General features: G+C 38.3%; 1 protein-coding gene across 2 annotated transcripts; it reads right to left on the reverse strand.

The window, feature by feature from the left end:
* Positions 1-1,058: 1,058 nt before the first annotated feature.
* TMEM33 (transmembrane protein 33) lies at positions 1,059-13,666 on the reverse strand. Of its 2 annotated transcripts, none has more exons than XM_036381793.1 (8): positions 13,587-13,666; positions 13,431-13,495; positions 12,016-12,110; positions 11,379-11,566; positions 10,355-10,422; positions 9,503-9,636; positions 7,485-7,568; positions 1,059-6,105 (listed from the first exon to the last, which is right to left on the reverse strand). In XM_036381793.1, exons 2-8 carry the CDS (start codon positions 13,485-13,487, stop codon positions 5,976-5,978), a joined length of 756 nt encoding a protein of 251 aa, XP_036237686.1. In that variant the 5' UTR covers positions 13,488-13,495; positions 13,587-13,666; the 3' UTR covers positions 1,059-5,975. The 2 variants fall into 2 exon arrangements, with proteins under 2 accessions (XP_036237686.1, XP_036237687.1); XM_036381794.1 differs by having other exon boundaries at positions 13,601-13,618.
* Between the last annotated feature and the right edge of the window lie 752 nt (positions 13,667-14,418).

Here is a 14,418-nt window from a genome sequence, read left to right on the forward strand (position 1 = left end):
TTAAGTAAATCAAGATTAGACTGTCTGCTCCTGTACACTGTGGCTATTTCAACAGTATTTTAATGGAAAATAAATTATACATAATTTACTTGAAAATTTAAGTACTATCCAGAGGATACTGATGGCATGAAACCATGAATGGTGAAACAGGGTTTGTGAAAGCAACAGAGCATCCAGCAGGATTTCCAGACATCTTTATATCAGAGAACTGGTGTGACTCTTGGAGTGTCCTGCATAGGGCCAGGAACTGGACTTGCTCATTGGTCCTGATTGGTCCCTTCCAATTCAGTACATTCTATGATTCTGTGATTTTCTGTGTTCTCATTATTTTTCTCCCCATTCTTCTACCTTCTTTTTCTATTGCATTTCTACTTTCATGAAAACTGTAGTTGATACTGCTTTAAATCCTACAGATAGTCTAGTCCTGCATCTTTTACAATATCTGAACTTCAGCTTCATTTTCCTGTGAAATATCTGAACTGATGCATCATCTTCATCTAACATACTTTTAACACTGGCAAAGTAACATGAGTGAATATTCATAGGGGCACACATAACAAATGAAAATACCATGATCTGCACTTGTTCAGGGAAAGCAGTTTCCTCAAGCCAAAACACAGGTATACAAATTTCTCTGCTAACACCTGCACTGAAAATATGGCAGTAGACTGGGCACATAGGTAAGATTTTTTCCCACAGGACTTGGTATTATCTATGCCAGATATAAAGCAGAATAGTTCCAAGACAAAAGGCAAAGATCAGCTCTTTTTTTTTTTTTTTTTTTTTTTGTTTTGGTATACACCTTAATCTTCCTGTTTCTCTAGAAATAGTAAATGAGGTGCTGCAGTAGCTCACTGCATTCTGCACTATTCTAAACCCATACACAAAAAAACAACACCCAACATGCACCTGGAACACTTAACACGAAGCTGTTGGTCAGTAACTCAAACTCACTCAGAGATTTGAACTTAAGTGCTGTTTTGCAACACACACTGGTAATATTTAAAATCCAGAAGCAATACACAGTTTGATTTCAAGAACATCAACAAAACAATAGGTATCAATACAGAAAACTATTTAATTTGTTTCAAAATAAATATTTGACATACAAAGCACATACAGCGAAAAAGGGTCACAATAAATTACAAATGGAACTACTTGCTCATTCACTGAGAGAAGCCCTTGGTATTTCCAATTTCATACCATCAAATTTATCATTCTTGCTGATTTAAGCACAGCACTGAACAAATATGGATCCCAGTGCTTTCTTTCACAGGTACTGGTATGGACAATTTACTGCAGTGATCCAATTTGAAAATCAGTAGGGACCAGTAAATCGCTGCATAAAAGAAAGAGCGAATGAGGTGCTTTTTCCTTAGTGTCAGCAGCCTGCGATTATTATGTTTATTAGATTTTCTTGAAAGGGCTTCACATTTTCTCAAATATGCAGGAGAACTATATTTCCCCTCTGAGCCCTTACATTAGCATTTTGTGCCTCAGTCCTTGAATACAAGTAAAAGATGAATTTTTCAATTAATTTTAAAAGTTTATACCATCTGGATGGCACAGAACTAAGCGATGAAACTCCGTTACCTCCACAACATCTGCCATTATCACAGAGCTAGCTTCTGCAGAGAAGTTAAAAAGTAATGCTGAGATTTTATGAAAAAGATTTTTGAATCCACATTCAAGATTAAATTCTATTACACTATCCATACTGATATCTTTCCAACTTGGAATAAAGAATTGCTTAAGGTTCTGTCCTTAAAAGGTGATTTAAAACAGCAAGGCCTGACTGTTCCTGTGACTTTAAGAAAATTATAGCACTACAGAAGTTACAATACAAAGATACACTAACCAATTTCAGTGTATATATAGTTTAATCACAAATAGATGTATGACAGCGATTAAAAATGATAGACAATTAAAACAGATTAGCATACCCTACTACCATCTAGCACATTAAGGGTTCGGGATCTTACTTTGCTGCTAATGCTAATTTTTTGTCAGAGATGATGATACAAGGGCCATACCTAGCACTGCACGTGAAAATCAATTTTGACTTTAAAAGAACGTGTTGTTCTAGCACACTATCTTCTTTCCCCTTAATCTGAGTACTGTAAAGTACAGCACTTTTTATCTGAGCAAGGTAAGGTACAGTACTTTTTAAAGTATTTAAGACCACAGTTACAATAGTTTTAGGAGCAGGACTAACAAGTTTTATGTAGAGCAGGAACAAATCAGTTTCATCTGAGCACCTCTCCAACTCTTTTCTATTTCCTGCTCTGCCAAAACTCTTACATCAAGTGCTCTTTCCTTCCATGTCTCCATTCTTGTCTTTCAAATGGGTAAGAACTTCCTTAATAAACACAGCATCTGTACAGCAAATGTTAGAATACAGGTGCTTAATGGTAAAAGGGTCTAACACAGACTGTAAAAAATAATTGGCTTTGTTATTTGTTTGGACAGTACAATCACATACATAGTTAGCAGCTCCAAAACTGTTGGAAGAAATAGTGGCTCATAATTATAATAATTTTTATTTAAATCCTTAGAACATTCACAGATATTGCTCCACTTAAACACTCATCAAAGAAAGGAGCAAAACATAAAACTGGCTGCACAGAAATGACAATATATGTACAAAATCAAATAAAAGGCAATAAAGGAGAGGATGGATGTATTGGTGAATTACTTTGTGTGTAAGAATTCCTAGCTGGCATTAGCTGCTCCAACAGACCCAATGGCTCCTGATACTTTATCTACAGATGAAAACAGACAAGTGTTAAGCTGGAGCATCACTTCTACAGAAAGCTTGTACAGAGCAAGGGGTTGGTCTACCCACAGAATCTGTGCAATGCTGTTAATATACAAAAGCTAAGACGACAAAAAGCAATGAGCAGTATGATTTATGCCAGTGGAAACAGTTATCACATTAGGTAGGAAACCTTTCAGTAATACAAAAACTCTTCTGCTTCATTTTGGGATTGGCAGGCACTTTATGGTCAGTTGCAAAATTTCTCTACAATCACAGACTTCTGTCACAGCCTCTCCATCACAGCTAGCTGTTGACAGCATTAGCAGCATGAACATACAGCTCTCTTCATCAAAAAAAAACCCTCAAGCTATCAGGATACTACCAGCATTTTACATTCAATTTAATCATTAGAATAGAAACAGTCACAAACTGTGGTGAGGAAGCAGGGTCAAGGATAGAATGCTTTTGCCAGCACTGAGGAAACTCGATGTTATCACTTAGGCAGCTGAAAGGCTACAGTAAAAATCAAAGTTGATGCAGAGCACAGGTCAGTTGCCCTGCTTATTTGGCTTAAACATTATTCTTACAACACTGTTCCATGTTTTCTCGGCACATCAGAGAAGTAAGTTTTACCAGGCCACAAGCTGCTCATTTGTCAGGCTAAGAATATGCTACTAAGAAAGATAAGAATATGCTACTAGCATAACCAAATCAAATCCCTTTTATGGAATTTCCTCCTCTTGGTCCATTTTCAAGACTTAACAGAAAGAGATAAATTCAGTATTCACATCTAAGTTCTACTTCACAGGACTGTCTTCCAACTCTTTACTCACAGCATTGTCATTCACTTACTCCTTTTAATCCTTCTCCTGCATTCATTGAGCTGGATCTCTATTTAGCATCCTTCAGTTACAGCTGCATTACATTGGATCCAGTTTAGACTCCTCTCTAATTTAGTACCATCATACAATTAGGGAACAGTAGAATGCACCCATAACAGCAGTCAGACCACAAAAATTTGCTCAGAAGTAACATGTTATTTTGCTTACTGTAATTACAGATTTATTTGCTTTCCACTCCCAGGATGGGGGATCAACTTAGATGACCAAATTCATTTTTACATCGCAGTGGTGCCAACAGCTGAAGAGAATCTGATGTCACCATTCAGAAAACACATCATGCAACATGACAGAGGGTCTAGAATCATGCTGAGAAACTGAAACAGTAGTAAGTAGGTCTGGATTTTTCTCTGATTAGATACCATTGTTGCAGTGCTTATTCTTGGGTTAGATTTTGAAGAAAAAGTCATACATTTTTGCACTTTAGAAGGCAAAAATTCCCTATAAAATAATTTAGAAATGCATAAGACATTATATCCCAATTCAGAAGCAGCAGTGGGAATATAAGAACATGCACACATACACACAGGACAGCATTCTGCTCAACTTCCAGGTTCAAGCATCAGTAAGTTGTGTTAAAGAGAGAAAATGAGCCTGAAGAGCCTAGCGAGTTACATTTAACACTCCTTTTATTGCAGTAGAAATTTTAGTTTTTATCAAATCCTCAAATTACAGGATATACACATAATCAATCTCATTGCAAGTCTTTAGCAGCTGTAGAGCATTAACTGCATGCAGTTGCTTCTGCAGTGTGCAAGTATTCTATAAATAGCTAATCACGTCCAGAGAGCAAGACAAGTAGTCAAAGAATATCATATTCAATTACCAACTGGTTCATCAGTACCAAGAGGTTGAGCAAAAAAAAAATTAAATAAGTTTATAAATACATAGCTCTGATCTAAAAACTAATACAACTGGAAAGTCGGAATGATATCCATATCACAAACAAGATAACTCAATAGTTACAGGAAAATACTTTGCTTCGAGACTGTTTTTGAAACTGTTTTCTCATAAAGTTTCTCTGACTGTGGAAGAATATTTGAGTGCTACAGAATTTTACAAAAGGCCAATGAAAGCTCTTACTTATGCAATTAGAATACTAACACTAACTACAGAAAATTTGGCAAATATTTTGCCTTGAATTTCTGGAAAGAAGTTGTGTTCACGCAGTATTATTTTTCCATGACCTACCCTTCAGCTGCTGGGTGAATGCATAACCAGTGTAATTAATTTATGCACTTAATTTAATATTCACTTCTGTAGTCATGGCACTGGCTTCAGATCAGTCATCAGATGGATTTATGCCAAGAAATCCTACACCCATTTGTTTCAGAAGCTGCCTAAAGAGGTGCAATTCTTTACGAAAATCTCTCATCACAATGAGGGTCTCAGAAACTGGAATAACAATTTATACAGAGCTACCTACAGATTAATTTTCTAAAAAGCTAACATGCTTGAATTACTGCAGTCTCACATTTGTGTGGACACGGGATCAAATCTGCAATGACTCTGCAAAAGTTACTTCATTAACATTGATTAGTTCATTTGAGACATGGTTAAAAGTTTAAGCATTGCATCTTAGTCTTAAAATCCTACAGGTCAGCAGTTTGGCTTGGTAAAACAACTTGTTATGACAAGAAAACTGCACAGTTTCCTGTGATCAGTCTTGGTATTTCTTCCAACAGCGTAACGTAAGATTATGTTACAAAGTAGAAACATGGGAGAGTTCTTTTGAAGTATTATTAATAAAAATAGCCTCTCCTTCAGAAAGGAGTGTTATCTCTGTCAGCTTGATAGATTTTAATCCCTTGTGTTAACTTCAAAGTGAGCCATATTTCCACACTGACTATAGCAAATTGGACAAAATAGTTCTACAGATACATTTAGTAAGCAGAAGAATACTGTCCAAAGTGTACTGCATAGGTATATGGATCAACTGCTATCCACTGGAGACATCCTAAAGTAGCTATAGTTCCAACTAACATAAACCTAGAGAGTACAGATCTCTTATAATAATTTTCAATCAATCTCAAACAATCCTTGATTTAAAAAAACAAAACAAAACAACAAACTCATATGATAGGGCATCTTTAGGTAGGATGCAGCTACTTTTTTTCATCAATTAACAATACAGCACGGTTAATTTAAGTTTCTATTATTTGTTTTTGATATGCTAAATTTCATATTATCTCCAAGAAAAGCATTCATGTATTTTTATACAGCCTGGAGTGAAAGCAGTGTAAAACCAGGAATTTCCAATCATCAGCAGAAGTGCCAGCTGCTCATAATGTTCACAAAACATGAGTGCCTGAATTTGGCTATGCAACAGTTGGTGCCAATCTGCTTATAAAGGAAATGCCACTGAGGCATAGTCTTCTTACAAAAACAGGGCACGAGGGCTTCGTTATTAAGTGTTCAACAACAATCCTGAGCTCAGTGAAGAGAGTCCTGAAAAATCAGATTTAAAGATAAAAATCAGTTTTAAAATCCTACAGCATTTATCAGAAGTATTATCCACATATATCTTTTTCATTAACTTCTTTTCTCCATATCACACTCACATACACATTTTAAGTTAAATTCTTTAGACCAACTCGGTACTGCTTCCAAGAGCTTCAGAATTCTTGACTTTTAAACATTAACATTTCAACTAACTCTATCCCCAGCTGGAAGTTACTGAGCTAGAGACAGCAGAAAAATTCCAGCTTCAAGCGAAAAAACAAAAGAAAAAAAAAAGAAAGACTATAAAGGCTACACAAGCACTATTAAAAAAAGGAATAATGCTTTATCACAAATAGTGTAAGGAGCTGGGAGGCTATTGTGCTTGTGCTACTTCTTGGCAATATGCAAGAACCCTGCACTGCAGAAGCAACTATTAGAAGACAGATATGAGAAATAAAACTCTCATCACCAATTTCCCTTAAAACTACAAAAATGCCAGCAGAACATTTTGGATAAACTAGTTCTACTGAATGTCAATTTTAGTATTGTACAGCTTAAATTATTTTTAGATACCAAAGTAGTAAAGCAACTTCATAGATGTTGTTGGTGTTGTTAAAAAAAAAATACATGTAGTAGGATGGAACAATTGATTTCTTACAAAAATAGGGAATAGAAGAGAATTAAGCTTATGATTCTCACACCTGTCCTTGCATATCATGGCAGCCAAAGCCACTTTCTTGGCACTCTAGCAAGCCATTTCCTGATCAAGTAGACTGGAAAGTCTGTTCACAAAATCTTATGCTATGCCATGCTCATAAGAAAATTTCTAAAAAGCACTCACCTGAGAAAACACTTATAGGAATATTTAGGATTTCAAAGTCTAAAGCAATAATATTGGCTTGACCAACTTTCAAAATCAGTAAGGTTCTATTTCAAATAGAATTGGCTTTATTTTGAATTTAACTAAAGAAGGTAATGAACATGTTTAAGATCATCCATAGAAACTTTTTTCTCTCATTATTACACAAGTTTTTAAGTGCCTATTCATATTTGGGCTTAGTCTCAGATGTACCTAGAATCTAAAAATAAGGATATCTCTCTGATAAGAAAGACTTTCTATTCCTAAAGTGTAGTTTTAATTACACAAGCATGTTCTGAAAGCTCCCATTCAAGAATGGTGGTACTTTGCTGATCACTTACATTAAATAAATCTAACCTTTAACCAGCCAGGGTTTTATTTAGCATCCAGGTGTATATCACATTCTACAACTGCCATTTGCAGATGTAGTATTATGAGTTCTGCATTCATTTTAGAATGAGAAGTTTCTGAATGCCTAAGCACCATGCAGTTAAGCACAAACTTCCAAAATCAATTTAGCACTTACCGACAGTACGGATTTCGCCGAGAGGAGTAGCGTAATGTAAGAAACCTGTAGTAAATGAATGGCTGCAGCAGACTCCCTTGTCCACTGAAAGAGAATAGTTCAGTAGAGCTTACTAGTGACAAACAAAAAACCAAAATAGAACACCAAACCCAGGAAATTTTATGAAAATTTTTAAAGAAAAGCAAGTAAACTACTTGGTCTCCAAAACAAGTTAAGATTTGGGTCACATTGGATCAGAAAATCTAGATCTGACAAGCAAAAGTACTTAACTATACACTTACAAATGCACAAACATTATAGAATAAAACTGCTCAACGAAGCAGTTAAAGAAGTGCTGTTCTTGTATTGATTTTATATTTATGAAGCGTTTTTATATGCCTCATTTCTGGTGGTGTGCAAAGAATTACAGGAATGACGGTGGACACGTGTTCCATAGCAAGAAAACACTTGCTGGTAAGCCCAGAAACTGGCTGACATAAGCACTCCAGTTTCAGTGACCCTGTTCAATCTAATTGCAGCACTTTGAATATCTGAACCATATTTCTAGCATCTTTTGCAAAACTCTTCAGAACACACTGCAGACAATTACAGATGTATAATGAGTCTATAATGCCAAGCTAATATCCAGTTATTTCAGTCACAGTGAAATTAGGCTTTGGTAGTTCACAAAACTGCTGTTTGACATGGCTGTGCTGTGAAATAGTGGAAACATAGCACACAAACCATACACAGTGAAGCTCAGAAATGCCCTAAGTTTTAGTGACTGAAGTCACTTTAAATAACACATTATTGAAAAATTCTGTTTGAATTTAAGCATGATGATAAGTAAGTTCCAGTAAGTAGAATTCCTTCAAGTATTAGCAGCATCTTTAGCCAAAAGAAAAATATAAAGTGAAAGTGAACTACAGGAGGAAAGAAAGAGGAAATCTTGAAACTTATACAGTACTGACAAACAATTTAATATGCTACAACATTTAGAGAACAAAATCTCACAATAGCTGCATTTAGCAATTCAATTATTTTTAAGTTTGGCATATGACCTTTTACAAGGTTCAGTATCTACCAGATGACATATCAAGCAGCAATATTTCACATACAACATTCTCCACAGAGAGGGAAAAGGAAAAAAAAAAAGCTGTACTAAGTTCAAAGCACTTGAAAGTTTCAGATACTGGACAGAGTGTATCTGTCAGCTGGGAAGTGGTCTCAGATGGAATGCAGTCCTTGAGGGCTGAAGCACTGAAATTTCAGCTGATATATCAAAAAGATAAAGACAAATTATGCATCCTATCCAAGAAGGTAAAGCCTCCTTTCTACTGTTTATGAGACCACTCATGAGAAATGTTCCCACTATGCTATAACAAAGGCTGCATTCCCCTTCCAAATATTAAAAGGCAATGACCCAAACTTCTGTGACTGGCAGGTCATTATGCCTGTACAACTTCAGTAGGATTCCAACATGTTTGAGATCCCTAAAATGACTTCAACAGGCAACACAACAAGCTCAATCAAACGGAATAAAAAAACCCAGAAGGGTCAATGCTCAGAAGCAGCATAGGAGAGAATGCAACCTACTCCTGCTTGCACACTTTTTGCATAATGAAACTTTGCCATTTAAATTTCAGGAATCTAATTGTCAAAAATAAGAGTTCACTTTAAGTGAAGCTGAAGATCTTAATATTCTACTAAACGAACCAAAATTGAACTTACTGAACAATGTACTGATAGAAATGTAGGCGAATTCAAGTGTCAAGCCTGAAAAACTCCCATGTGACACATCACCCACACTATGAAAGGGAAGGTTTTTTGGTGCTCAGTTACATCATAGTGAATGCCTTTTGATGTCAGGATGCACCAACTTAAGAAGCCTAAGAATCACTTAAATTTTATTTGAAGTTCAAGCCTCTGTCAGCCAGAACTGTACAAATGGAGTACTATGAGCCACATAGAACTCATTTGCAAAAAGCAGTCTTGTGTAGCAAGTTTCTAATTATTGAAATATTTACCATTATTCTTACCTGAAGAGCATAAAAACTGTAGCTGGCATCAGGAAAATTTCATTGCAAGCAATGAATTTTAGAATATTCTGTTGATTAGCACTCAGTTTCTCTAAGAGATTTCTCAAAAAGGGCAAACTATTTGAACTTCGTGCCTTTAAAGAAGAAAAATTTATTTACAGAAAACATAAAAGTTACATCTATCTCCATTAGTACAGAGAAAACAAAATGCAAACAATTGCTATTTACCACCCGTTTCAACATTTTAAGACCTCATCAGTTTTGAGATTAATATCCTAAGGAAAACTACTGCAGGCTTGGAACTCCATAATTTATAGAGTTCAATTAAAAGCATCAGATGTTGCAATTCCCTCACCCACCAATTTTAGGTTCAACTGCACAGAGACAGCCACGAGCCTTGTTCAGTCCACTAGGAGGAAGTGCCCATGGTAGCAAGACAGCCCACAGGAACACCAAAGCCTGGAGTTATGTTAACATGCACAAGGCATTGAGCAGCAAGTCCAACTGGCAAGTATTTTGCTTGCTAGTCTCATCCTGCAGTTTGTTACTTTATTACTGAAATAGAACAATAAAATTCAGAGGCTATGGTTTAGCTTGAAAAAGACATGTTGTAAGTTTCAACTTAATTGTTCCACAGATTTTGTTTCTTCAAAGAAAAGCATTTGAAGAAAAATAATTAGTGAGAAAAATAATTAGCTGAGATAAATAATTAGCTGAGATTCTATATTACAGTTTCATTCTAATTCCTCCAATGCAGCCAAAGAAAACCAAACCAGAGCAGCAACTCAAACCTGTTTATAAACCCCAAGAATACTAACTGTATTCGTTGTAACACATACATATCATACTTACATCAAGAACCTTCTTTGTGTATGTGGCAGCATGAAGCAAAGAGAACAGCAGAACTGGAAAAATACTCACTGAAGCAAGCCATAAGGAAAATTACAGGCTGTGCAAGTGCTTCATTTCTCCATGATGTTACACCAGTGACAGCTTGATGATCTTTGCAAAAGTTTGGCTGGAATGGCCTATACTGGATGAAGATATGTCTAAGTCTATGACCTATATTTATAGCTCTTCCTTCTGCTTCTTACACTTTTTTGCTATGCACTTTTATTACCTTCAAAATATGGGTGTCTGCAAGTATGCAAAAGTATAACACACACCATTAGACAGCAGTGCACTTCTACTGAAATGTGTTCTCTCTGTACAGAAGGCACACCTGAGCTTACTACTGAAAACCTCTGAAATATGTGTAGTCATATCTTTGGTTAAAAGATGCTACAAAATTAATTTCTTTACCAAAGAACATGCAGTTGCCAGCCATTCTGATTTTACAGATCAAGAATGTGGGCATTACTCTGCCAGAAGGATTTTAAGAGTAGGACATTAAGCATATATCATGTGGCATTAAGAAATGTCAGCTCTGACATGTCACTTTGACAATCCACAGAGCAAATTTTGCAGACTTTTATCAGTTTAATAACTTATCTGAGAAAGTTACTACTAAATAATTATCTCTCTACACGATGAATGTCTACTACAGTGAGAAGACATATAAACCCTGCACTGGCAATAAATGAAATACCATCTTCTCCAAATATCACTGGAGGCTGGTCATAAAATCCACTAACTTAAGCCTCAAAAAAAGAAAATCTAAGTAGACAGAGAATGCAGTGCTCTAATTATAGAGCTGATTAAACTGAATATGGATCAATCAACATAAGCCTCTCATATTTTAGACAGAGTATGTTCTATAAATAGCAAACATATCAAAGTAGTTCAACTAGCTTTTCAAATCATGGCAAAGGTGATGAAAGAATCATGTTTTTAACATATTTAAAAACATTAGCAGGATGATACAAGAAAAGGATACTCGTAACAGGGTAGGAATTCACAAAGATAAGGGAGTACAACAGGTAATGGCAGCTGTCCTCCAGCAAAGCCTGAGCCAGAAAAGCCCTGCTCAGCTGGAAGTGTGGTAGCCTTTGGTGTAGTCGGAGGGCACTGGTAAGAGCGTTTGCCAGCAAGGCACGCTGGTAAAAGCTTGCTGCTTCGTGCAACCTGCAAATCATCAGAGGAGATGTTACCATGTGAACCAAGCTCAGAAGTCTTCTACCTTCGAGAATTGCATCACAACTGAACAATGCCTGAAGTATTTATTTATATTATTGTACATAAGCACTATTCCCAGAAAATAACTCAAAGGCTGTTTAACACTGACTTTACTGCAGGTGCCTAAGACAACTCAATATAATACTCCATTTATACACAAAAACATGCATTTACCACTACTTTACATTTTTTCAATACATTTTCCAAACACATCTATTAGTGTTTTAAACCAATCTAAAATCTGTAAGCTATCCTGACAAAAAGCATCTAAGTAACCCAAATAACAGCAATTTACCTTACATGAAAAAACAATTCTGTGCAAAGAGAATCTAGTTGTTTGTAAATATTTACATTTATATTTCAGTATGTAATATTTATATTTTTATTAGAGTACATACCCTAGAAGAGGCAGGACAAATAAAGCTGAGCAGTAAACCGTGAACAAGCGGGAAATCCACATTGCTGTATCCAACTTGTTAGCCATCAGAAATTGCTATATTGGAAAAGAAAAAAAAAAAAAGAAAAAAAAAGACCAGCCCCACCAGAAGTTGGTATTTTAATACTTGCATACAATGAACATTCTTCCCAACTCTATTAAATTTCAAATCTTTCTCCAACCTCAAATATAAGCAAATTATAGCCTGAGGCAGAAAGCTTTTTTTTTAGTTCTATAATACTTGGCTCATATGATGTTACTAGCCAGATCAAAAATAGCTTAGCTTCCTCAAAACCAAGAGTTTCCTTTGTACATTACAATCAAATACAGTGGTAAAAACTTAAAAAAAAATTGTTTTTCTATCCAAATATGCCTCACTAAACCGTCAGCTTCACAAATGTTATCATGTAGGGTCTCTAGACCTGACTGACTTTTGCTTCAAGGTTTCTTTTATAATTCAATGCACAAACCTGGGGCTAAATCTCCACAATTCTTCCAATTTAAGGGGGAAAAATACAGGGTCAGGTAAAGCTAGCAAAACCACATTACAAGGAAAGTGAAATCGTTTTGGCTTACATATTCCTGACCTTGAAAAAGCAGAAAACTTTTCACAGTAATCCTGCAGCTCTCTTCCCTAACCACTGCCCTCCTCAGTCTTGATATAGCCAAAGTGCCCTAAAGGCTCTAATGAAACACAGAATGCTTTTGGCTCTATGTGCACCAGTCTAAACAAGAGCTTCCTTCCTTCTGATAGAGTTCATATTTTTTTCCATTTTTTTTGGACTAGCGTTTGAAGATTCCTCTTTTTCTCTATAATTCTAGTGCACCTCTATGGAAATAACCAGAAACCGACAGCATCTTCATAATACGATTTCGTATCTTACTTGCACAATATAACTACAGAAATGGCATGAAGCTGTGTCAAGGCTAGGTTAGATTATCAGGAAAGGTTTTTCACCCACAGGGTGTTTGGGCACTGGAACTGGCTCTCCGGGGAAGTGGTCACAGCACCAAGCCTGACAGAGTACAAGCCTTTGGACAATGCTCTCAGGCACACAGTGTGACTTCTGGGGTGTCCTGTGCAGGGCCAACGAGTTGGACTCGATGATTCTTGTGGGTCCCTTTCAACTCAACATATTCTATGAATCTGTGAAATACAGATGCTAGCACACTGAATTACTTTCAATTCAGCCATTTTCTAGAGCGGCGCACACCAACAGCACGCTTTCGATCGGAAAGCGAAAGCTGCTCGCCCCTGCCCGCACCCGGGCGAGCGGTGCCCGCTGCCGTCCCCCCAGCAGGACCCCCCGCCCGCCGCCGGAGCAGCACCGCGGCCGGCCCGGGCCCCCAGGCCCGGCAGCTCCGGCAGCTCCTTACCACGGCCCCGCCGCCGGCCCCGCCTGGCATGGGCCCGTTCTGCGTGGAGTCCGCCATGGCCGCACCTGCGGGGAGAGAAGCGCCTCAGTTCGTGGGACACGGGCGACCGCAGCCGCCGCCTCCCGAGCTCCCGCTCCCGGCCCGGCCGCGACCCACCGCAAGCGCCGCACCGGGCACGGAACACGCTCCGGCAGATCCGTACTCCCGGATGCGGCCGGACGCCACTTCCCGCGGGCCGCGGGGCTGCCGGGCAATGTAGGCGGTGTCTGGGATGCTCCCGACGGCGCCTGGCGGCGTCGCGGGCCGGCGCTGGGAGGCAGCGCGGGGATGGCCCGGCGGGAGCGCGGCGGGCGCGGGGCTGCGATTGCGGGCGAGCCCGCCGGGCGGGACGCTGATCCCTGCTCCGCTGTGTACAGCAGCCCGGACGTCAGTGCTTGGCTCCGTCTGTAGGGTCTGTTCAGGGGCACTTGTGTGTGGTGACAGCTACAGCAACAGTATTAATGCTCGCTTCGGCCCCGGTTGGGGAGTGTTTGCTCACTGAGGGCCAGCTGGATTTCCAGGGCTCTGGATTTCCACAGCAGCCTGGCAAGGCTCAGTGCTGAGCATCAGCGAAATAAATGGGAATCGTAGCGTCACAGGACCCGTGTAGGGCGCTCCGCAGTTCCTGGTGCTGCGGTGGCCCGGTGGCGTCAAACAAAAATGGTGCAAGGCTGTGCCCCTGTGTTTTAGTGTCATTGCTTCCCTATAATGTAAAAAGATGGGAGAAAAAACCCAAACACGCACCTCTTCAAAGCCACGTAGGCCTAAACACTGTCAATGGTATTATGTTAAAAAGCAGGATTTTTGAAACAAGTTTCTGAAATCTTTGGTCAATAATCATCAAATCATAAATTAGGGAGCTTTACTCAGGTACAGGTATATCAGCCACCTCTGACAGAAGGATGGCACAAAGCAGAAGCAGCCTTCTGTTCGCTCTCCAACATGTAGC

This window comes from Molothrus ater, chromosome 4, assembly GCF_012460135.2.
Source record: "Molothrus ater isolate BHLD 08-10-18 breed brown headed cowbird chromosome 4, BPBGC_Mater_1.1, whole genome shotgun sequence".
In the NCBI taxonomy this organism is placed as follows: domain Eukaryota; kingdom Metazoa; phylum Chordata; class Aves; order Passeriformes; family Icteridae; genus Molothrus; species Molothrus ater.